Source organism: Micrasema longulum, unplaced genomic scaffold, assembly GCF_059751315.1.
Source record: "Micrasema longulum isolate JH-2025_06_02 unplaced genomic scaffold, ASM5975131v1 h1tg001828l, whole genome shotgun sequence".
In the NCBI taxonomy this organism is placed as follows: Eukaryota; Metazoa; Arthropoda; class Insecta; order Trichoptera; family Brachycentridae; genus Micrasema; species Micrasema longulum.
In genome coordinates, this window is record NW_028279002.1 from 225,963 (window position 1) to 250,302 (window position 24,340).

The following is a 24,340-nucleotide window of genomic DNA, read 5'->3' on the forward strand; positions in this document are numbered from 1 at the left end:
CCACACAGTCTGCATCATTTCCTAATGGCCGCCATTTCGTGTGACAGTTCTCAAGGTCTGCATAAAATAAGCGTGTAATCCCCAGTTAAGTGCACCCTCACTCTCCACCAAGAAAGAATCAACTTCGGTTAGGTCAATTTTCTAGTATTTTTGGCTTGTAGGTGGAAGCTTTATTACGAATCAAATATTACGGGGCGGGGTTTGGGCAACGTAACCGAGGTTATAACTAAATCCATTAACATCTCTTATGATGTTCCTGTATAGGGCTGCCCGATTTTTCTAAGGTCTTGTCGGGACGTTCTGGGAGGGGAAGGAGATGTAGTAACAACAAAAATGCCTTTTTATAATGAATATTTTTGATGAACCACATTATTTCCACGAAGAAGTAGGTGAAAATTTTCAATCAAATGAATGTCACCCGCATTAATAAAGGTTTCAGCTCTTTCACTTCACAAGCATCAACAGATAAATAAATTGAAGGAATATAGATGTTCAAATATAAACGGAATGGTGAATGTTACACAGTGTGTAAGGTGGCCACTTAAACCAGCCAGTGACATGTTATAAGCCTATATAATAAAAATAACGTGACCTCACTGGGGTTACCCGTGCCAAGGACACTTGACAATATATTTTTTTAGAAATATTTTTACATTTGAGAAAAAACAAAGAAAACTAACTTAATAAACAGAGATAATTAACAATATATTCAGACAGTTTTAAACACTACCTACAGATATATAATTTATATTACAAAACGCACAATGAAAAGAAACAAAAACCTAACATAAGCTATACACTTGTGGAGCAGTTGATTCAATATTGGTTTGGGCGAATGAGACAATCCATTCTACTTCTATCTAGCTCCACTTTCCATTTTTTTATAGTCTTTTTGAACATTTTCTCGTTACTAATTAATAATAAATCAATACTTGTTTACTTAAATTGCCCTAAATGTACATCGTACATATTTTCAGGTGATTGATCTTCAGTAGTAAGGTGCTCGAATTCGACCATGGAACAGGTTGCTTCAGTCAGTGTTAAGCCTGAACTGGGGAATGGCGATGTAGACGAATATATTCGCCATACTGGGGAAGGGACGCCACGTCCCTACAGATGCGAAGAACGTGGTATTACTACCGTGAAGGCTGAGCCGGGGACTGTCGATGTAGAGGGAGATATTCTTCATACTGGAGAAGAGACATGTCCCTACAGAAGCGAGAAAACAGGAGTTACTACCGTGAAGTCTGAACCGGAGAATGGCAATATAGAAGGGAAAATTCTCCATACTGGAGAAAGGGCGCAATGTCCCTACAGAAGCGAGGAGCCAAGTGTTGCTACTGTGAAGGCTAAACCGGGGACTGGCAATGCAAAAGGAGACATTCTTCATACTGAGGAAGGGACGCCATGTCCCTGCAGAAGTCAGGAAGCAGTTGTTGCCACCGTGAAGTCTGAACCGCGGCCCAGTACTGAACAAAAGTATACTATTAAGAGTGATATACTAACCTTTACGGAAATTGACATTGATTATCCGGATATAAAACAAGAATGTTTGGAATCCTCTCGCAACGCTGAAGGTAATAACATTATTATGGTTTCTCCTCCTATTATCATTCTGAAATAAATTGTCGCATAGTTCATTTCTACGAGAAACATTCAAATTTTTTCCTTATGCTCTTTAGAAGACTGCATTACCAATGGGTTAGTATTTTTACATGTTCTTGGTGGAATTGCCAATAGCAATATAAAATCATCTGCAAATCAATTCAATAAATATGATGAGATTCCCTTTAGTTCTACCCAGGGTATATTATAAGTACACCGATATCTCTACTATCCGCTAAACAGTAGCTCAGCAAATCTCCCAAAATATCAAACTAATAAACTTCAATCTGTTTTCAATGCAGCAGCAAGGCTTATTACGGGAGTAAAAAAATATTCTCACATCTCACATCTTCGAGATTTGCACCGGTTAAAAAGCCCAGAGATAATAAAATACAAGCTTTGCTGAACAGTATTCAAATCCTTTCATGAAATGGCCCCAAAATACCTATCGGACCTTTGTATTAGGGAAAATATATGTCAAAGAAAATCTACTCTTTGGTCAGCATTTGATTCAGGAAGAGGAAAACTTGTCGAAATCCGGCGCTCCCCAAGCACTAGATTTGGAGATCGTGCTTTTGCCGCCGCTGGCCCCTCTGCCTGAAACCGATTGCCTTCAAACTTACGAATCATCGACAGTCCCAGTCAGTTCAGATCCCAACTAAAATCCCACTTCATTAGACCATCATACCCACAATTTTAAATCTGGAAATATAATATATCACTTTTGTTTAGTTAGAATGTAAGTTTAGGTATACAACTGTAAAGCGCCCTTGAGGTGATTTTTTTCAAAAATGGTGCTATATAAATCAGTCAAATAGTATTATTATTATTATTAAATATTTTCGACCAAGTTAACATTAAAAATAGATTTATACTTTTCAGATACTACGAAGTCGCCAATATTATCTGTGGGCAATATCAATCTACCGTCCTATGATGCAAAATCACTACCAGAATTTGAAAATAAAACAGTACAAGAGAAATCTCGCAATCAACGTGTGTCGAGAAAAACACCTACTGGGAAGAAACTATTTAATTGCTCAGAATGTAGTTTTAAATGTACTCAAAAAATTCGATTAAGAAGTCACTTGTTGATGCATTCTGGCGAAAAACCTTTTCCGTGTTCACAATGTAGTTTTACAGCTAATCGAGAAAGTAATTTAAGGATTCACATGTTGATTCACACTGGCGAGAAACCGTTTTCGTGCACACAATGTAGTTTTGCATCTAATCGAAGAAGTCATTTAAGAACGCACATGTTCTTACATACTTCCGAGAAACCATTTTCATGTCCACAATGTAGCTATACTTGTATCACCAAGGTTATTTTAAAACATCACATGATGACGCATACTGGCGAGAAACCGTTCTCGTGCTCACAATGTAGCTTTACGTCAAGGCAAAAAATACATTTAAGAAATCACGTTTTGATACATGCGGGCGAGAAATCGTTTTCGTGCTCTGCGTGTAGTTTTACTTGTATAACGAAGGGTAATTTAAGAAGTCACATGCTGATACACTCTGGCAAAAAACCGTTTTCATGCTCACAATGTAGTTTTACAAGTTTACGTAAACGAGGTCTGAAACATCACATGATGATACATACTGGTGAGAAACCGTTCTTATGTTTACAGTGTAGTTTTTCAACTTATCGAAAAGGTCATTTGAGAAATCACATGTTTATTCATACTGGCGAGAAACCGTTTTCATGCTCGCAATGCAGTTATGCGTGTACAACGAAGAGTAATTTAAAAAATCACATGTTTATTCACACTGGCGAGAAACCGATCTCATGCTCACAGTGTAGTTATACATGTACAAAAAAAAGTTATTTAATAAAGCACACGTTGACACATACCGGGGAAAAACCCTTTTCATGCTCGCAATGCAGTTATACGTGTGCACAGAAAAGTTATATTAAATACCACATGTTGAAACATATTGACGAGAAACCCTTCTCATGCTCACAATGTAGTTATACATGTTTAAGAAAGCGTTATTTCCAACAACACGTGCTGAAGCATTCTTCTGCCTAAAACCTGTTCATGTCGTTTAAAAACAAACATATTTTAATGTTTTTTATCTCATTACATTTCATAATAAAGACAAATCAACCTTTTTGTGCATAATGTGTATTATTTCAACATTAGTTTGACGAAATTGTGTAGGATTTGTTAAACGTCAGTAGGGGAAGATGTCATACCTCGGGTTATATTTGAAGTTTTTCCTTAAGCGTTTCTAATACGTATTTTCAAATGTTTTCTTAATGTCTTATCGAAAAGCTCCTTTTTAAGTTGTAAATTTCACTCTGACGGAAAAAGATGATTCGTTATTGAGTTACGTTCCTTTTATCAAAATGTGCATTAAGGACCAAGATGCAGCACTGGTCATGTAACAAATTTGCAGCATCAGGGTGGAGTATCTAGTAACTTTTGTATTTGTAATGGAAGGTAGAGAATAATTAACATATTACAACAGAGATGAAAAACATTTAAGAGAGGGTAATAAGTATAGAAGTCTAGGCATCTACAGGGCTTATGACCTGTCAATGGCTGGTGGCAAGTGGCCACTTTACACACTGCCTAACATTCACCATTCTGCCCCATTTTTGAACATCTATATTCCTTCAATTCTTTCATCTGTTGATGTTTGTGAAGTTAAAGAGCTGAAACCTTTATTTATGCGGGTGAGATTCATCTAATTGAATTATTTCACCTACATACTAGGCAACGCCTGAAAATGTTATTGTTTCAATTTCTATACTTCTTCATGGACCAGGTGGATTTATCAACAATATTTTGAGTTTTTCCCAATTTTTGTAGACAAGGACTGGATTTTCTCCCTAGGGAGTTGGGCATATTTAAAAGTTCACATGATAAAGGTTTTAGCTCTTTTACTTCACAAAAGTCAACAGATGGAAGAGTTGAGGAAATGGGGTTGTTTAAAAATAGGGAGAATGATGAATGTTACACAGTGTGTAAAGCGGCCACTGAAACCAGGCAATGACAGGTCATAAGCTCTGTAAATGCCTAGACTTCCATATTCCCATCTCTAAAATGTTCTCCGTCTCCGTCTCGGTCGTAATTTGTAAATGTATTAAATTTTATTGAAGATGACATTCTGATCAGTGCAAACGATAAGGGTGTTTTTCTGAACCAGTGCCAAAGGGAAGAAAACGTAAGTCCTTATTCCTTTCATTAATTCCAGGATTGACACTCAAAACGGTAACGCCATTAGTTTACCTAAAATCAAACGTTCCCTGTTTTCTTCGAACACGCGTATCACGAGAGGACAGGCCTTGTTTACAGTCCCGAGGTCGAAGGTATCAAGCATCCAACAGTTACAGTGTGTACAGTGGCTATTTAAACCAGCCAATGACAGTCATAAGCCCTGTAAATGCCTAGACTCCCATATTCCCTTCTCAGAAATGTTTTCCCTCTCTGTTGCAACAAATTTAAATACTGGTCATGTATCTTGGTTGTAGAGATTTTGTTCCTTGTCCCTTTAAATATTTTTTGAAATAAGTAGAAGATTTGAGTTTGTCCAAATGTTCAAAGACAAAATACTGGATTTCACCCGTCATTAAGATTAACAAATTACAACAGGGATGGAGAATACCTTAAATAAGGCAGTCAAGGCATTTACAGGGCTTATGACCTGTCTTTGGCTGGTTTAAGTGGCCACTTTACACACTGTGTAACATTCACCATTTTGCCTATGTTTGAACATCCATATTGGCCACTTAAACCAGCCAAAGACAGGTCACAAGCCCTGTAAATGCCTTGACTTCCATATTCCCTTATTGAAGGTATTCTCCATCCCTGTTGTAATTTGTTAAGTAGAAGATTTTGAACATAAATGCTTATTTACTTTGCAGAAGTACTAAATACCAATAAAATAATATATGCGTACATGAAAGAATGAAAGGACTTCTTTAAAATTTCATATCCTTGGTTTACTGACCAACATATTAATCTATGACCGGAGCCTGCTTAATAAAATTGATATGGATAAGTTTGATTTCCCAAAATTGGTTTGTTTACTTGCTTACCGCGTCCCCTCCAGACCAACTAGGCTCTGTGATCTTTTCTGTGTTCCTAACATTAAAACTAAGTATCGGAAACATTCTACCACCCATCGTATATGTAAAACATTTAGCAAGAATTTTAATAGTCTAAATACTAAATAAATTGAACACTTCATTCAATAGTTACAGAAAAAAACTAACAAGATTGATTCAGAACAACAGAGTTTAGACCTTTTTGATCTTTATTTCTTGTCACCATATCAAATAAAACTTTACAATCCTGCAATCTTCCTCTAGCACTCTACGTCATTTTCCATATTGTGTCTAGGAGACTTCTCTTCATATAGATCAGTGTAAAAAAATGTATGATTTTGATAATATTGTTTTATTGCATTGAATTCTACTATTTGAGTCTTCTATGTTAGAGATTCTGCCTTTGCTATTTTTTGATTTTAAACATTGACAGTGAACATTTTAAAGTGTGTAAATTGGCCACTTAAACCAGCCAAATTACGCAATAACTCAATCAGTTTTGGAATATGGGATAATTGGATCGGGATGTGCAAATGACACACAGATCAAGCAAATAAAAATTGCACAAAAAGCTTTGGTAAAAATTATCTTAAGAGTCCCAAGAACTAGCTTTCTCGGTATATTTAAAAATCTTTGTAAAATCTATGAAACAACTTTATGTAAAAGCTCTGTTACCATACGCACACAAACATTATTCTCTACCTTCCGTTACAAATACAAGAGTCACTAGATACTCCACCCTGATGCTGCAAAAAAAAATAAAAAATACAACCTTCGGTCAAAGAGAATTGGTCTACTACTCGGTTAAAGTGTACAATCTACTTCCATTATCCATAAGGACAATTAGTAAGTTCTCACAATGTAAAATTGCTTTTAAGGAATGGATAGTGGAGGTGGGTTGCGCACGGATCGATGAGTGGATCAAGCCAAATAGGTAAAATGTGTGTACTGTTTATGAAATTTGTTCTATTGGTCTATATAAATTGGTTATATTTTTTATGATTATTTTAGTTTTTTATTGTTTATTATGTTAATGATAATTAGGTTAGTTGAATTAATTACGCCTTTTTTTATTGTTATTATTATGTTAACTTTGTTAAATAGCTAATCTTAGGCATGTTTCACATTTTGTAAAATGTTTCCCTCGGCACGGGACACCCCAGTGAGGGAACACTATTCTATATAAAAAAAAGAATACAAACAATGTAAAAGTATAAATAAATGACAAGTCATAAGCCCTTTCATAAATAATTTACAGTTCATATTATCGTCTATGGTCTGTTGTACTATTCGTGTATTGTCGCATCTTATATCTTTCCTGTAAGCCTTTTTAATTTTCTTGCTAAGAATTTTACATTTTGGAGAATGTCTTCGAATCGTCTTCCTTTTCTTATCAATTTCAGTGAAAGTCTTGAATTTGTAGCCGGAGTCATTGTACAAAGACATTATTATAAAAAAAATAACTATCCCTAACTCTATGAGGCCAATAGCCCTGTGTTAAGTTGAGATACAACATTATTGAATAATAGCAAAAATAAAAATGAAAAATTATGATTTATTATATAAATAAAAGACGAGTGATACTTTAATCCACAAATTAGGAAAATCCAGTGACCGGTTTCATCGCTTTCGCGACATTGACCATATTAATTTAGCATACATCGTTTTACAACTCATTCGCCTGACAGATCGCATCTCGACAGCTCGACACTTTATTGAAACTTGACTATCTCTTTGTGTTGTTTTGTTTATTAATTTATATGTTGACTTTCAGTGAGCGTGTAAATTATACCTACATTGAAGAAAAATTTAATAATAATTTTAAAAAAGATAAAAAATAAAATAAATATAATAATAGGTGTTTACGGATGCTATACTTTTAGCTTCCACAAATAACTCTGTCTCATGGTTTGCTTTCCTATATCTTCTTATCGAATTTCTGAAATTGGGTTTTTAATATGTAGCAAAATTAAAATGACATTAATGTGTTATTAAGTCCTCCTTCGAACTGGCCTTCCTACTGAACAGGACTCTTGAATTCATTTTGTATAAAAACATTTCAAATAGGTAATATGTTCTTTACCTTTTCATCGGATTTATTGTTTAAAGAGGCCAAAGTCCTTTCAATTAGACAAATCTATTATAAGTCATGCCTGATCAACTTTTGGACCACAAGTAGTAAACAAAGAACACAACAGGAAATAATAACAAGATATTCCTCTAAAGTAAATTACTACGTACCAAAAAGTAAAATAACTTTGGCCAAGAGACATTTCTCTGTGGTAGGTCCAAGAATTTTTAATTTACTAGATCAGGTAACAAAAGAATCCGAGTCATTTTCGAAATTCAAATCTGGTTTGAGTAACTGGTTTGCTCGAACGGGAATGGATTTCTGCGATCAAATGTGGACTAACTGGTAAATGATTAATATGTATTTATAAATGTAAAATGTAATAATGTATAAAGTAACAATGATGTGTATAAACTTAAACTTAATATATATGTATGTGTGTATAAAATATAATATAAATATGTAAGTGCGAATATATATGTGTGTGAATGTATGGTTATGAATGCACTACAAGTGCCCCGACTCAACACGGATTTTCTAGCGAGTCGGAGCAAGTTCACAGACATAGGTCGTTCCTGATTGTGTCGCTATAAACTGTGTCTCTGTCCTTAACAAATGTATGTATAATGTAATTAATAAATAAAAAAATTATAAAATAAAAATAAAAAAACAAATATGTATCACCCTTTTGCTTTGAACTAGTGGTTTTGTATTTATCAGGGCATAAACTTCTCTCTCACTTCTTTATAACATGCTTTACAACTCTTGCGCACCAAAATATCTCGCTGAGAATTTCATTTACCTTTCTGATCATTGTCTTTAGCTTCGCTCAGCTCAGAAGAGAAAGCTTTCCACTCCTCGACATAGCACATCATTTTACAGCAATTCTTTTCTGTATGATTAATATGTATTTATAAATGTAAAATGTAATAATGTATAAAGTAACAATGATGTGTATAAACTTAAACTGAATATATATGTATATGTGTGTATAAAATATAATATAAATATGTATGTGCGAATATATATGTGTGTGAATGTATGGTTATGAATGCATTACAAGTGCCCCGATTCAACACGGATTTTCTAGCGAGTCGGAACAAGTTCACAGACATAGGTCGTTCCTGATTGTGTCGCTATAAACTGTGTCTCTGTCCTTAACAAATGTATGTATAATGTAATTAATAAATAAAAATAAAATAAAATAAAATAATAAAATAAAAATTAAAAAACAAATATGTATCACCCTTTTGCTTTGAACTAGTGGTTTTGTATTTATCAGGGCATAAACTTCTCTCTCACTTCTTTATAACATTCTTTACAACTCTTGCGCACCAAAATATCTCGCTGAGAATTTCATTTACCTTTCTGATCATTGTCTTTAGCTTCGCTCAGCTCGGAAGAGAACGCTTTCCACTCCTCGACATAGCACATCATTTTACCGCAATTCTTTTCTGGTTCATTATCCTGTCCACATTCATCGTCCTTAGTGTGTGACAAAATGTACTTTTATAAAATTTGTAAATGCAAGCTTTATCTCTTCATTATAACACATGTATTATTTTTGATTCATTAGGTATTTGCATTAATGTATTTTTTGGATATATTTTTTTCAACAATGTTTGAGTATCAATATGTTTATTTTTTGGGTGATACTGCATGTAAACCTTACCCTGAAGACGGCTCCTGCAATGGTAGCCAAAACGTCGGAACAAATCCAACACACGCAGTATCACCCAAAAAATAAACATATTGATAACAGTGACCGTGAAAACCTTCGCACATATTTCATGTTTGAGTATGTCCAAATGCTTGCAGACTGGCTGGATTTCCTCCCTAGGGAGTTATTCACATTAAAATTTATTTTAACAGAGAGGGAAAACATTATTGAGAAGAGAATATGGAAGCTTAGGCATTTACAGGGCTTATGCTCTGTCATTGGCTGGTTTAAGTTGTCACTTTACACACCGTGTAACATTCACTTTTCTGCCCATGTTTAAACATCCACATTTCCTCAACTCTTCCATCTGTTGACTTTTGTGAAGTAAAGAAGCTGAAACCTTTATCAAGCGGATGAGATTCATCCGGCTGAACCAATTCACCTACTAGGCAACGCCTGAAAACAATTTTCAAATTTTCTATACTTCTTCTTTTACCAGGTAGTTAATTCAACAATGTTTAAGTATGTCCAAATGCTTGCAGATTGGCTAGATTTCCTCTCTAGGGAGTTATTCATATTTACATTTATTGCAACACTCACTTAAACCAGCCAATGATAGGTCGTAAGCCCTGTAAATGCCTAGACTTCCATATTCCCTTCTCAAAAATGTTTTCCCTCTCTGTTGAAATAAATTTAAATATATTTTTTCGTTAAGCTGGAAGATATTGCTTCTAGCAATAAATCCACTGTACTTAAAGATTTAAAATAAATAATGTAGAATAATTACAACAGAGACAAATAACGTTTTAGAGAAGGGAATATAAAAGTACAAAACAAATTTTTAAAACATTTGAATTTCCGATGCTCTCTTATATTTCCAAATCATGACTTATCTGGACGTTTTCACAAACTGATTAACCTCGAAAAAAGGAGAACATTAATGGACCTCACATTCCTCTATAAAATTATTAACAGTCTAGCTGATTCGTCCCAGCTCCTAAATAAAATTCAAATTAACTGTCCATCACGTGCCCTACGAAATCACCCAACCTTTAGAATACCTAGTGTCAATACGAACTATTGCCAGAATTCGTTTTTACACAGATCGTGTTCCACTTTTAACAGCTTTTTTAACCATATAGATATATATCATACAGGATTACAATTATTTAAAAATAGTTTATTGAAAACTTTTGAATAAAACTCCGGTTGGTCCCTTTTTCTCTTATATCACTCAAATTACATACATTCATATTATTATTATAAATTAAATTTCTCTTTTGAAATTTTGTATTACTTCTAAAATCGCTTTAATGAAATTTTATCGACTTCCCTTGGTTTAAAATCTTCTCCTTATATTGCTTTTTCAAATTTTAAATGATTACTTGCCATACTTGTTATTCCTTCTTTATTTTTTCTTTTTTCTCTGCTGCCATTGGCATGTTTTTATACTTGTTATACTTTTAAACTACTTTTAATTACTTATATTATATATGTTAATAAAATCAATATATTGCTGCTCTTACTATAATGTGTCATTAATTTTGAAGATGTTTTTTAAATTGACCTAAATTTAAATTTACTGTCTTATATTTCACTTAAAGATTCTTCTCATCGTTTCTTTGAATCCCTTAAAATAAATATGTGTTTATGTTTTTCCTTTTTTAAAAAAAAAAATGTTATTACTATTTTATTTTATTTTTACATCTGAGTATGTTTTTCATTCTTTATTTCCATTCTTAATTCTTAATTACTCTTACAAGTTTTCTTCATTTTTAATATTATTTCCATTTGTAAATACTCACTACAAACTACAAACCTTAAAATATATTTTTTTTTCACTTAAATTTAAATTTTTAAACAACTTTCATTTGTGTTTTCTTTTTCCTTCTCTTTTTTATACTTTCATAATTAACATTAGATTTAATTGCTTTTTAATATGGAAACTTCACTGGTCCATTAGAATTAAGTCCAATTGTGTAAAATATTATACTTTGTAACTGTACTGTATGTTTCCTGAATAAAAGAAAATAAAAAAATAAATAAAAAGTCTGGGTATCTACGGGCGCACGACCTGTCATTGACTGGTTTAAGTGGCCACTTTACACACTGTATAACATAACCCATTCTGCCTAACTTTGAAAATCTATATTCCATAAATGCTTTGATCTGTTAATGTTTGCGAGGTTAAAAAGCTCCCTTGTCTACAAAAGTTTGCATAAACTCATAAACAATGTCGATAAATCCACCTGGTCCAATAAGTACAAAAATAGAAATAAAAAAACAGGCATTGCCTAGTTTTATTGTATAAATTTCTATAATAAATTACAATGAACTTCCATCAAGAATTTTCACTTACAAACTTAAATTGCCTACTTTAGTATGTAGGTGAAATAATTCAATGGGATGAATTCAGCTTTCAGCTCTTTGACTTCACAAACATCAACAAATGGAATAATTGAAGGAGTATAGATGTTCATTTGAAGCTTTATTTATAGGCAAAATGGTGAATGTTACACAGTGTGTTAAATGGCCTCTCAAACCAGCCAATGACAGGTCATGAGCCCTGTAGATGCCTAGATATTCTATCACTTCTTCACAATATTTTAAATAAACCCACTTCACCTGTTTATCTGAGAAAGCTCTTCCAACCTCTATCACAACTGCAGTAGCAGCTCACTTGTGGAATAATCTACCTACTAATGTTAGAGACGCCCCCTCCTTTATTTACATTTTTTATTATTTTTTATTTTATTTGGGAAATCAACAGTTCTACATACATATTTATAGTAAACAAACAGATATAGTGTATAAACTCAGAACTAATAACAGATTTCCACATAGTATACAAAGTTAGTAAAGAAAATATCAAATAAATACATATAATTTATACATATAAAAATGTTATTTTCATGTACTCGTGAATATTTTTCAATAATAAAGGAATTTTTTATATTTATTTTAAGAACATTAAGTTACTGTAAATTGGGCGGGATTAGGACAAGAATGCTCGAAGAGAGGATAAGGAGGGGAAGGGAGATGTACATATTTATTATTATAATGTCTACTAAGTTACATAATGCATTTTTAGTGTAAATTTTAAATCTGACAGAGTGATGTTTGCGTAATCTATATTTTTAAATTTTGTATTGTTCACTGAAAAAGTCCTACGAAAAAAAGCATTTTTAACATACAATGTTTTACTTATTGGTACATGAAACAGGTATTTAATTCAAGATTGAAATGTCACTATTTAAATATTTAAGTTGATCCTTTATCCTTCTTCTTTCCTTCCCACCCCCTCTCTTCTCTTCATAGTATAGTGTTAATTTTTTATTTTGTTAATATTTGTTTTTAATTTTGTATAGAATCGTAAGATTTTATATGTCCATATACTTGTAATTTTCTTAAACTGAATGGTTTGGGTAGGTAGGAAGAAATTGCCTTAAGGCAATATGCCCGCCCTTCTAAGTGAGTATATAAATTGTACATGTATATAAAGTGTTAAATAAATATATTCCATTGTTCTTTATCTCTGTTTTAATATGTTAATGTTAACAGCTTCCTGGGGCGTTGAATCCAGTCTTTATATCAGTTAGAATGTATTGAAAAAAATATAACAATGAAAACAGTATTTATTTTCTTAATATCTATTGTTGTACACAGTGCTACAATACCAAATACATGGAAATTATGACAAGAAGCATCATCCTAACAAAAAGCAACTTCAGTAGGTACTATGGTCAGTTACTACAATTCGGTTGGTTGGTACTCACTGCACCGACCATTTAGTACTGAAGGGACCGTTGTCAAAATCGAATCTTCTATATGAGATCTATCGATTGGTGCAATTTTTTTAGCAAAACGATATACATGAGAAGTTGTATCGAGTGGAATAGGATTAGATTATCATTTGATTGAGTAATACTATGAAATTATTTCAGAAATAACATACCTATACATAGGTATCTGAATCGAACCACATCCTTGAATTAGAGAAGGTTTAAAGGCGATTTTTGCGATACTAATTTGAGGGTATTAAAAGCCACCTTAGAAATCTCCATTGAAGGAGTTGCTGAGATATTTATTTATTTATTAATATATACGCCCAACGGGCTTTTACATTTATTAGAAATACATTTATGTGCAGCAGTGAAACATAAGTATGTACGTTTAGTTCAAATTAAAGATAACATAAGAAAAACTAAAAGATACTAAGATATAACACTATTGTACGCAGTAACTTGGAGTTAGCATCCGTTGTGTCGAGCCTACAATACGTAACGAACATAAAAAGGATTGAAAATGTTCAATGAAAATTTTCAAAATGCCTAGATTATAAAAACAATAAAATGCTTTGTACTCCTATTTATTTCTCAAATTTCCAATCTATCCAACTTTTGACCTTTATGTCCTACATGTAAAATTTTTATGTTTTTTGATTTGTCAAAATGATGTTTTAATTCATTTAAATGTGATGAAATTAATTAAAACATAATTTTGACAAATCAAAAAATAATAGCAATAGAATTTTAATAAATCAGCCGATAGAATTCCAAAACTCACCCTTATTAGCCCCCTCAGTTGGAGCATGTACATTGTAATAAAACAATAAATGTTTTACATAGAATAGAATCTTCTCTTAAAGTACACCGCCAACGCATGTTTCAATAATTTGACTCACTGTGTTCCATTGAAATATTGCGTATTGTATCTTTTTCAACTTATTTATAAATGTACCTACACTTAAGATAATAATTAGTTTTATATGAATTATCCTTACACTGTACAATATTCACCAGTCTGAAGATGCCCATTAGAGAGTGGGTCAACATAAATAAGTCGAAGTGTACCAAGTATCATTTAACCTACTTTCGTTATCATTTTTCCAATTCCATACTTCGCTCCCATACATTAGAGTTGGCACTAGAACTCCATTGTGAACTGCTAGTTTTGCCTCCTGCGATAAACATTTGTTTGTCAAAGTAGATTTCAGTTCACCCTGTTCCTGGCACTCACCCTCCTTTCTATCCCTAGGAAACATACTTCCCAGATACACAAAGTCTTCTACCTGATTCAAAATATCTCCATTCACACTGATCTCACATTTAGTTATATTTTCATCCCTTTCAAAAACCATCACTTTCGATTTATCAACATTCATAAGAAAATCACTTTTCTTGCATACATCGCAGACTTTTGTCTCCTTTGCTGCTAGCAAGAAGCGCGGCATCATCCGCATACAGAAGACAGTTAACAGTTATACCACTCATTTTTGCTCCCATCCTTAAATCTTTCAGTTCTTTCATACAGTTATCGATGTATATGTTGAAAAACCATGGTGACTTTACACATCCCTGTTTGACTCCTTTAGGAGTGTTAACCCATGTGAAAATATAATATTCATTATCTACTTCAAATAATTTTATTCAGTCAGACCTCTTTCACATCTCAAAGTTCATTATTTGGAACATGTTCTTCAGAGATATCTGACAGTCGCTTTGGGGTAGCGATATGTTGGGCTTGTTCAGGATAGTTAGCTTAAATGGCTTTTGCTGCTAGGCTAACACTGTCTCGGTACAGCCACCACAAGGAATTACACTGTACTAAATTAGGGTGGGCTGATATTTTTTTCCGAATTTTGAAATGAAAGGGGTCTAAAAAATTGCCTTTTGGATTACTCAGAATGCAAAAAATATTCAATACTACTTTTGGCCCTCAACCAGAGCTTGAAGTTTTCTAAAAATTCATTTTTTGGGCTAAACCGGCGGTCAATTGCCTGTTGTACATAGTTTATTTGTGACTTTCTCGCAGACATATATTTAGTTTTAGATATATTTATTTTAGGACCCATGTCATTTGCAGCCATTTCAAGCTTTAAGAAATAATACTTTACTCTCGGGACAGATCTGGAGATTAAGTCTAGGTCATCTGCATAGGCTAATATCTGGGTGGTCTTTTAAAAATAGTTCCTATTGTTTCTACTCCTGCATCTCTTATGGATTTTTCAAGAGCAATATTAAACAACACGCATGCCGGTGCGTGCATCACCTTGCCTTAGACCGTTATACGCCTGGAATGGATCTGATTTGTTGTTTTGAACCTGCACCAAGCATTGTGTTTAAGAAATTGTCATCTTAGTGAGTCTTATTAGCTTTTTAAGAATCCCCAACTCCACCATTGTCATTTCATATTTAAGTAAGAAAATCAGTCAAATGAAATTTTATAACGTACATTAAACCATATTTAATAAGCATCTAAGGGCGTGAGTTGCACTTTGTTTTGGGGTAGCATTATTTCAATGAGCCATTGTTTTCGTCAATATTAGCCAGGCGCTCAACGGAATCAGTTCCGCGGAGTGTAAATTTTTTGCATTTCGGTAGTTTTAAAACGTGTTCGAATTTGTAATGTGATTAAGTTTTATCTTTGCTAACAAAAAATTATTTTATCAATATAGATAATCAGCAAAATGTTTAGACAGTTATAAACTTCAAACCTCGGTTGAGGGTCAAAAGTAGTATAGAACTTTTTTTTAAATAATTTTTACATTCAATGTGATCCAAAAAGCAAATTTTTAAACTCCTTTCACTTTGATGTCTAAAAAAATAAAAAAAACTTCATTCATCATCGGCCCACTCTACAGTTCGTCAAGAATTTGACAGTGCAAAATAGAAGCTTTCATGTCTTTGGATCTAATTTCAGCATATTTTTTTTCCTTTAAGTATATTTTTTACATTTTTATTCAGTTTTAAATTTTTATAAGCAAATATTGATTTACCTCAATCGGTAAGCTTGTTCCTTGTTTAAAAGTGGTGTATTATTTATGTGTAGGAAAAAAAATCGTTTACTTATTATAAGTGTTTATTTCTACTTGCTATGAGATTTTTTGTAAGGTAAAAGGCACTCAGTGACGTGTAAATTAAGAAATAAATCAATCAAATATATATTGAAAACCGTTCTTAACATGCGTTTTCTTAAAAAACCTTTTTTTTACATGTGAAGCAACGTTATCAGAACGATAACGGTTTCTCGGCAGTGTGTGTTAAAATGTGACATTTTAACTGACTCTTTCGGGAACATGTATAACTACATTGTAAGCATGAGAATGGTTTTGCGACAGAATGTGTCAACATGTGAGTTGTTAAGCAACTCTTTCTATTGGACGTGAAACTACATTGTGAGCATAAAAACGGCTTCTCGCCTGTGTGTTTTAAAATGTGACATCTTAACAGACTCTTTCGGGAGCATGTATAACTGCATTGTAAGCATGAGAATGGTTTTGCGACAGAATGTGTCAGCAAGTGAGTTGTTAAACTACTCTTTCTATTGGACGTAAAACTACATTGCGAGCATAAAAACGGTTTCTCGCCAGTATGTTTTAAAATGTGACATATTAACAGACATTTTCGGGAACATGTATAGTTACATTGTGAGCATGAGAATGGTTTTGCGGCAGAATGCGTTAGCATGTGAGTTGTTAGACTACTCTTTCTATTAGACGTAAAACTGCATTGTGAGCATACGAACGGTTTCTCACCGGTATGTTTTAATATATGACATCTTAATAGACTCTTTCGGGAACATGTATAACTACATTGTAAGCATGAGAACGGTTTCGCGACAGAATGTGTCAACACGTGAGTCCTTAAATTACCCTTTCTATCAGAAGCATAACTACAGTGCGGGCATGAGAACGGTTTCTCACCAGCATGTTTTAACATGTGACTGCTTAAATTACGCTTTATTGTACAAGTGTAACTACATTGGGAGCATGAGAATGGTTTCTCGCCAGTATGCATCAACAAGTGATTTGTTAAATTACTTTTGTGTTTAGATGTAAAATCACACTGTGAACATGAGAAAGCGTTTTCACCAGCATGAACCAACAAATGACGTTTGAAATCGCTTTTTCTTGAACATGTATAATTACATTTCTCACAAGAAAACGGTTTCTCTCCAGTATGCGTCAACATGTGACTTTTTAAACGACTCCATTGGGAACATGCATAACTACACCGTGCGCATGAAAATGGTTTTTCGCCAGTGTGCGTCATCATGTGAATTTTAAAATTATTCTTTAGAGTGCATGTAAAATTACACTCTGAGCACGAGAATGGTTTCTCGGCGCTATGTACCAACATGTGACGATTCAAATCGCAGTTACGTAAACATGTATAACTACATTGCGGGCATGAAAATGGTTTCTGGCCAGTATGTATCAACATGTGACTTGTTAAATGACATTTCCGTGAACAAGTAAAATTACATTCTAAGCACGAGAACAGTTTCTCGTCAGTGTGGACCAACATATGACGATTCAAATCACAATCTCGTAAGCATATATAACTACATTGCGAGCATGAAAATATTTTTTCGCCAGTTTTGATCACCTGACGTTTCAAACTGCCCTTTTGTGAACTGTATTGAATGCGTGGTAATGGTTCAATCTCCGTACTCTGCAATAATCCTTCATTACAAGTATTCTTCTGTCCTGTTGTATAAACAGACCCTGGAATTGGTTCTGCACACTGTGATGGTAGATTTGTACTCTCCGAAAATAATGTTGGCGACATAGAAACTTCTGAAACGTAAAAAAATATATTATTTTGGTGGAAAGCGTAGGGCCACCGTTTGGCAGATAGAAACATCAGCGTACTTTCAATATACTCTGGCTAGGACTTGAGATAATCTCATTATATTTCTTGAGTTAATTCACAGTGGTTTTTTATTATAACTGGAGATACTTCATTTAGCTGGTTCGCCTAACTTTAAATAGTTGTATTTAAATAAATATCTAAATTTTGTAAATGGGGTCTAGTATTCCAACCGTGCATGCGCTCAGTAGCTGCAAGACTTGTTGTAATCTAACTTCTACTTTTATGAATTTGTTTTTTATTTCGTTTTTTAAAATATCACTTAAACTATAAACTTCATTGTCAAATAATTTTTAAAAAATATATTATTGTTATCAAAAATAGTTAAATATAGTTAAATTCCTGACGATGAGGTAGTAACCTCGAAACCGGTCGAAGTTGAATTAAAAAAAAATATTAAAAAATCAAGTGGTTTATACAAATTTATTAACAAATAAGTGTAAAAAAAAATATTTAAATAGGGGCTAGATTTCTTACTGTGCATGTGCTCTGTAGCTGCAAGACGTGATGTAATCTAGCTCCTTTACATCATAATTGTAATAAACCATAATTGGAGACGAGGGACTAGAATCCCAACCGTCCATGCGTTGTGTAGCTGCAAGACGCGCTGGGATATTTATTTTTTGTATAGCGCCCTTGAGTTTATTTTCACAAAAATGGCGCTATATAAATTATCCAAATGTACATATAATAAATTAATATATATTTGTGTTCTTATGATACATACCGAATATTTCAATTGCGGCATATAACTCACTATTAGAAAATGGGAATCAATCTGAGGTAGAGTGGGGTTCGAACCTTGGACCTCTGTTACGTGGGTCCGCAACACTAGCCGCGGAAACACAACCTGATGGACTCCATTATAAAATATAAGTAAACCCTTAAATGACAACAGGGAAGAACATTTTAGAGAAAGGAATATGGAAGACTAGGATTTAACAGAGCTTTTGACCCGTTACTGGCTGGTTTAAGTGACCACTTTACACACTGTGAAACATTCACCATTTTGCCTATATTTGAACATCCACATTTCTTTAATTCTTCCACCTGTTGATTTTAGTGAAGTCACAAGCCATGTAAATGCATAGTCTTCCATTTACCCTTCTCTAAAATTGTCTCCATCCCTGTTGTTATTTGTTAATCTTAATGACTCCCTAGGGGGTGAAATCCAGTCCTTGTCTACAAGCATTTGGACAAACTCAAAATATTGTAATAAAACCTTAAATGTTTCTTATAAAAATGAACTCAGCTAACAATTCAGTCTGAAATAGAAATGGGAGGAGACACTATAAATATTTTCTCACCTTCAGTGTTACGGGAGGATTCCAAACATTCTCGTTTTATATAATGATAATCAATGTCGATTTGCCTCAAGGTCGGTATATCGATATCTACAGTACACTGCAGATCAGTACTGGTCCCCGGTTCAGTCTTCACGGTTGCAACATCTGGTTCCTCGATTCTGTGGGGAAACGGCGTCCCTTCCCCAATAGGTGCAATATCTATTTCTACATCGCTGGTCACGGGTTCAGCCTTCACGGTAGCAACACTTGGTTCCTCACTTCTGTAGGGACATGGCGTCTCTTCTGCGGTATGAAGAAAATCTCCTTTTATATCGCCAGTCCCCAGTTCTGCCTTGACCGCAGCAACGCCTGGATCCTCGCTTTCGTAAGAACATGGCGTGGAGCATAATAATGGTTTAGCGACAGAGTGTGTCAAAATGTGAGTTCTTAAAGTGCTCTTTCTATTAGATGTAAAACTACATTGCGAACATAATAATGGTTTCCTTCCCGTATGTTTTGAAATATGACATCGTAATTGACTTTTTCGTGAACATGTATAACTACACTGAGAGCATGAGAATGGTTTTGCAATATAGTGTGTTAACATGTGTGTTTTTAAATTACTTCTTCTATTAGACGTAAAACTACATTGTGAGCAGAAGAACGGTTTCTCTCCAGTATGTTTTAATTCGTGACATCGTAACAGATACTTTCGGGAACATGTATAACTACATTGTGAGCATGAGAATGGTTTCGCGGCAGAATGCGTCAGCAAGTGAGTTCTCAAATTACTCTTTCGATTAGACGTAAAATCACATTGTGGACAGAAGAACGGCTTCTCGCCCGTATGCTTCAGTGTGTGACATTTTAACAGACTCTTTCGGGAACACGTATAACTACATTGTAAGCATGATAATGGTTTCGCGACAGAATGTGTCAATATGTGACTTGTTAAACTACTCTTTCTATTAGATGTAAAACTGCATTGTGAGCATAAGAACGGTTTCTCGCTAGTATGTTTTAATGTGTGGCATGTTAACAGGCTCTTTCGGGAACATGTGTAACTACATTGTAAACATGAGAATGGTTTCGTGACAGAATGTGTCAACATGTGAGTTGTTAAACTACTCTTTCTACTAGACGTAAAACTACAAAGAGAGCACAAGAACGGTTTCTCACCAGTATGTTTAAATTCGTGACATTTTAACAGACTCTTTCGTGAACAAGTATAACTACATTGTGAGCATGAGAACGGTTTCAAGCCAGTGTGTTTTAACATGTGAGTTCTTAAATTACGTTTTATTGTACATGTATAAGTGCATTGGGGACATGACAACGGTTTCTCGCCAGCATGCATCAACATGTGACTCGTTAAAGTACTTTCATGTTTGGTGGTAAAATCGCACTGTGAACATGAGTAAGCGTTTTCGCCAGTATGAACCAACAAGTGACGTTTGAAATCACCTTTCCGTGAACACGTATAACTACATTGCTCACAAGAAAATGGTTTCTCACCAGTATGTACTAAAATGTGACTTTTTAAACGACTTCTTTCGGAACATGCATAACTACACAGTGAGCATGTAAATGGTTTCTCACCAGTATGTATCATCATGTGAAGTCTGAAATTATTTTTTAGAGCAGTTTTAAAATTACATTCCGAGCACGATAACGGTTTCTCGTCAGTGTGTACCAACATGTGACGATTTAAATCATAGTTCCGTATACAGGTATAACTACATTGCGAGCATGAAAATATTTTTTCGCCGGTACGTTTAATCACCTGACGTTTTAAACTACCCTTTTGTGCGCCATGTTTAAATGGTTTTACCCCAGTAATCTGCAACACCGGCACATCGCAAGTATTCGTCTGTCCCGTTGTATAATCGATTTCTGATATTAGTTCTGCACTATGGGGTGGGAGATTTGTACTCTCCGGAGATAATGTTGGCGACATAGAAGTATCTGAAAGGTAAAAGTATTATTTTGGTGGGAAGCGTAGGCCCGCCGTTCAACAGACACATCAGCGTAATTCTAAGATAAGTGAATAAGGTAATCTTGTTATATTTATTTGATTGGCCCACATTTGGCTATTATATACTACTGCTTCACAAAATTATAACAATCATATCCATCCTTCTAAAACGAGACAAGGACAGTAGAGACTAATAAACCATGGAATGAAATTATACAATAAACTACCAGACAAAACCAAACATAAGACTCAGACAACCTTTACAAAAGATGTTAAAAATATCATCATTAACTGTAGAATGTGAATTTTAAAAGTAAAAATATTTCAACAATGTTTTGATTATGTCCAAATGCTTTCAAACTGGCTGGGTTTTCTCTCAAGGGAGTTGTTTATATTAAAATTTGTTGCAACAGAGAGGGAAAACATTTTGACAGGTCATAAGCCTTGTAAATGCCTAGACTCCCATATTCCCTTCTCAAAAATGTTTTTCCTCTCTGAGAACTCCCTTGGGTGAAAATCCAGCCAGTCTGCAAGCATTTGGACATACTCAAAATATAGTTGATTCAACTACCTGGATTAAAAGAAGAAGTATAAAAAAATGGAAAATTGTTTTCAGGCGTTGTAGGCAACGCTCCGGCTGAACCAATTCACCTACTACGGTATGTGAATTGGTTCAGCCGGATGAATCTCACCCACATGATAAAGGTTTCAGCTCTTTTACTTCACAAAAGCCAACAGATGGAAGAGTTGAGGAAATGTGGATGTTGAAACATGGGCAGAATGGTGAATGTTACACAAGGTGTAAAGTGGCCACTTAAACCAGCCAATAACAGGTCATAAGCCCTGTAAATGCCTAGAATCCCATATTCCCTTCTCAAAAATGTTTTCCCTCTCTGTTGCAACAAATTTAAAGTAAAAATATTTTGTTAAATGTATGCAAAGCGTAAGGGTTAATCAAAAAATTTGAAATAAAATATTTTTCTCATAGAAATAAAATCGGGCAACAATTCAGTTCAAAATGGGAATGGGAGGAGACACTGTAAACTTTTTCTCACTTTCGGTGTTGCGAGGTGGTTCCAAACATTCTTGTTTTTTGTCGGGATAATCGATGTCGATTTCCGTCAAGCCCGGTATAACAATCTCTATAGTGTACTTTTGTTCAGTACTGGTCCCCGGTTCAGCCTTCACAGTGACAACATCTGGTTCCTCACTAGTGTAGGGATATGGCGTCACCGCCCCACTATGGAGAATATCTCCTTCCACATCGCCAGTCTCCGGTTCTGACTTGACACTGGCTGAAGCGAACTTCATATTATGTTCCATGGTCTTCAAGTCGAATAAGAAGACCTCGTGTTGTGCTGTAGATGATCACCTAAAAATACGCCATGAGAGAAACTTGTTGATTTTTATTTATTTAATTTTATTTATTTATACTTTTACAATGTTTGGATTCTTTTTTATACACAATAATGTTCCCTTACTGGGGTGTCCCGTGCCGAGGGAAACATTTTACTAAAAGTAAAACATGCCTTGAATTAGTTATTTAACAAAGTTAACATAAGAAAATAAAAAAAACGTAATTAATCTATTAAACCTTATTATCATTAACATAATAAGCTATATAAACTAAAATTATCATTAAAAAAAATGACCAATTTATATAGACCTGTAGACCGAGTACAGTACACAAATTTTACCTATTTGGATTGATCTACTCATCGATCCGTGCGCAACCTACCTCCACTATCAATTTCTTAATAACAATTTTATATTGTGAGTACTTAGGTACTAATTGTCTTTAAATGTCAATAAACTGTTAAGAGTAAGAATTTTCGAAGGATTTTAATCTTGTTGATAATGATTTATTTCGAAATAATAACAACACAAAAACACATATCTTCTGGTTGCGATAGATATCGGAACACCATGAGAGACATTTATGGATTTATTCACAGCTTTAATGACGTTGGTCAAACCCACGCCCCGTAACGGAGGTAATAACATTCGATTCTTAGTAAAGCTTCTATTAATAAATAAAAAATATACTATAGGAATTACCCAAAGTTGCTTCTTGGTTGGCGGCGAGCGAATGTACACTTAACTGGGGATTAAAAGTCGTATACGGAAAACAATACCTTAGGAACTGTCAGAATTCAGAACACGAAATGGCGGCCGCAAGGAAACGATGCATCTGTTCGGACAATGTTGCCAGTCTAAAAGTGTTATGCATTAAAAGTTTGGAGTGTGACACATTAACTATCGGATACAATGCACTTGTTAATCTTTCTCTCACTAAGCATCCAAAAATTACACATGATCCAAACGAGGAGACCAAACGACCCCAGCGCCTACTTGTATATGGCATCAGGAAAATAAAATGTTGGAAGTGTTTATGACCGTGCAATAGTTTATTTATGTTTTTGGGTAAACATATTTGACTTATTCGTGTATTTTATTCATTTTTGTTAATTTGCCAAATGCTTACGTACACAAAGTAAAATTGACCAAATTGGTCGATGTGGGATTCCAATAGATTAGGTAAAATTATAAGAATGCTAATATTTCTTTCTTTAAAAAAACACCGATTTATTGAGTAAAAATGCACAGGTCCTATATATAAAGTTGTACCGTACCGCAGTCGGTCTTGGCGCAGGGTAAAATACAGTGACCTAATGCTAGAGCGAAACGGGGCAGGCATGTCGAGGACTAATTCATATTATTTTTTTATTGAGCCTTAAATTATTAAAGTGGTATACGATTTTTTTATGTACGATCAATCCTCGGGATTTTAATAATCAGTACGAAACAAGCAAGACGTCCCTACACACGATGTCCTGGAATGGTATTCTGGACAGAATTGCTAGCAAAGAGATCACTCTTTTAGCGTGTATTTAGTACGTAAATACACGTTAAAAATGGGTTTTTTGCGTGCGCTTCTACCTTCAGAATACCATCCCACGGCAGAGATTTGCCATAGAGTCTTTTTTCTTTTTTATATGGGAGTTGCGTTATTATTTACCTTGCTTATG

At 34.2% G+C, this 24,340-nt stretch overlaps 2 protein-coding genes across 3 annotated transcripts; one reads left to right on the plus strand and one right to left on the minus strand.

Annotated features, from left to right (window-relative positions):
• On the plus strand, positions 1 to 3,729 carry LOC148273826 (uncharacterized). Of its 2 annotated transcripts, none has more exons than XM_088238135.1 (3): positions 1 to 127; positions 978 to 1,577; positions 2,488 to 3,729. In XM_088238135.1, exons 2-3 carry the CDS (start codon positions 1,016 to 1,018, stop codon positions 3,639 to 3,641), a joined length of 1,716 nt encoding a protein of 571 aa, XP_088094261.1. In that variant the 5' UTR covers positions 1 to 127; positions 978 to 1,015; the 3' UTR covers positions 3,642 to 3,729. The 2 variants fall into 2 exon arrangements, with proteins under 2 accessions (XP_088094261.1, XP_088094262.1); XM_088238136.1 differs by having other exon boundaries at positions 30 to 55.
• Positions 3,730 to 15,936: 12,207 nt separating this feature from the next.
• Positions 15,937 to 23,500, minus strand: LOC148273827 (uncharacterized). The gene is made up of 4 exons (XM_088238105.1): positions 23,370 to 23,500; positions 22,367 to 22,683; positions 19,358 to 21,301; positions 15,937 to 17,977 (listed from the first exon to the last, which is right to left on the minus strand). Exons 2-4 carry the CDS (start codon positions 22,632 to 22,634, stop codon positions 16,407 to 16,409), a joined length of 3,783 nt encoding a protein of 1,260 aa, XP_088094231.1. The 5' UTR covers positions 22,635 to 22,683; positions 23,370 to 23,500; the 3' UTR covers positions 15,937 to 16,406.
• Between the last annotated feature and the right edge of the window lie 840 nt (positions 23,501 to 24,340).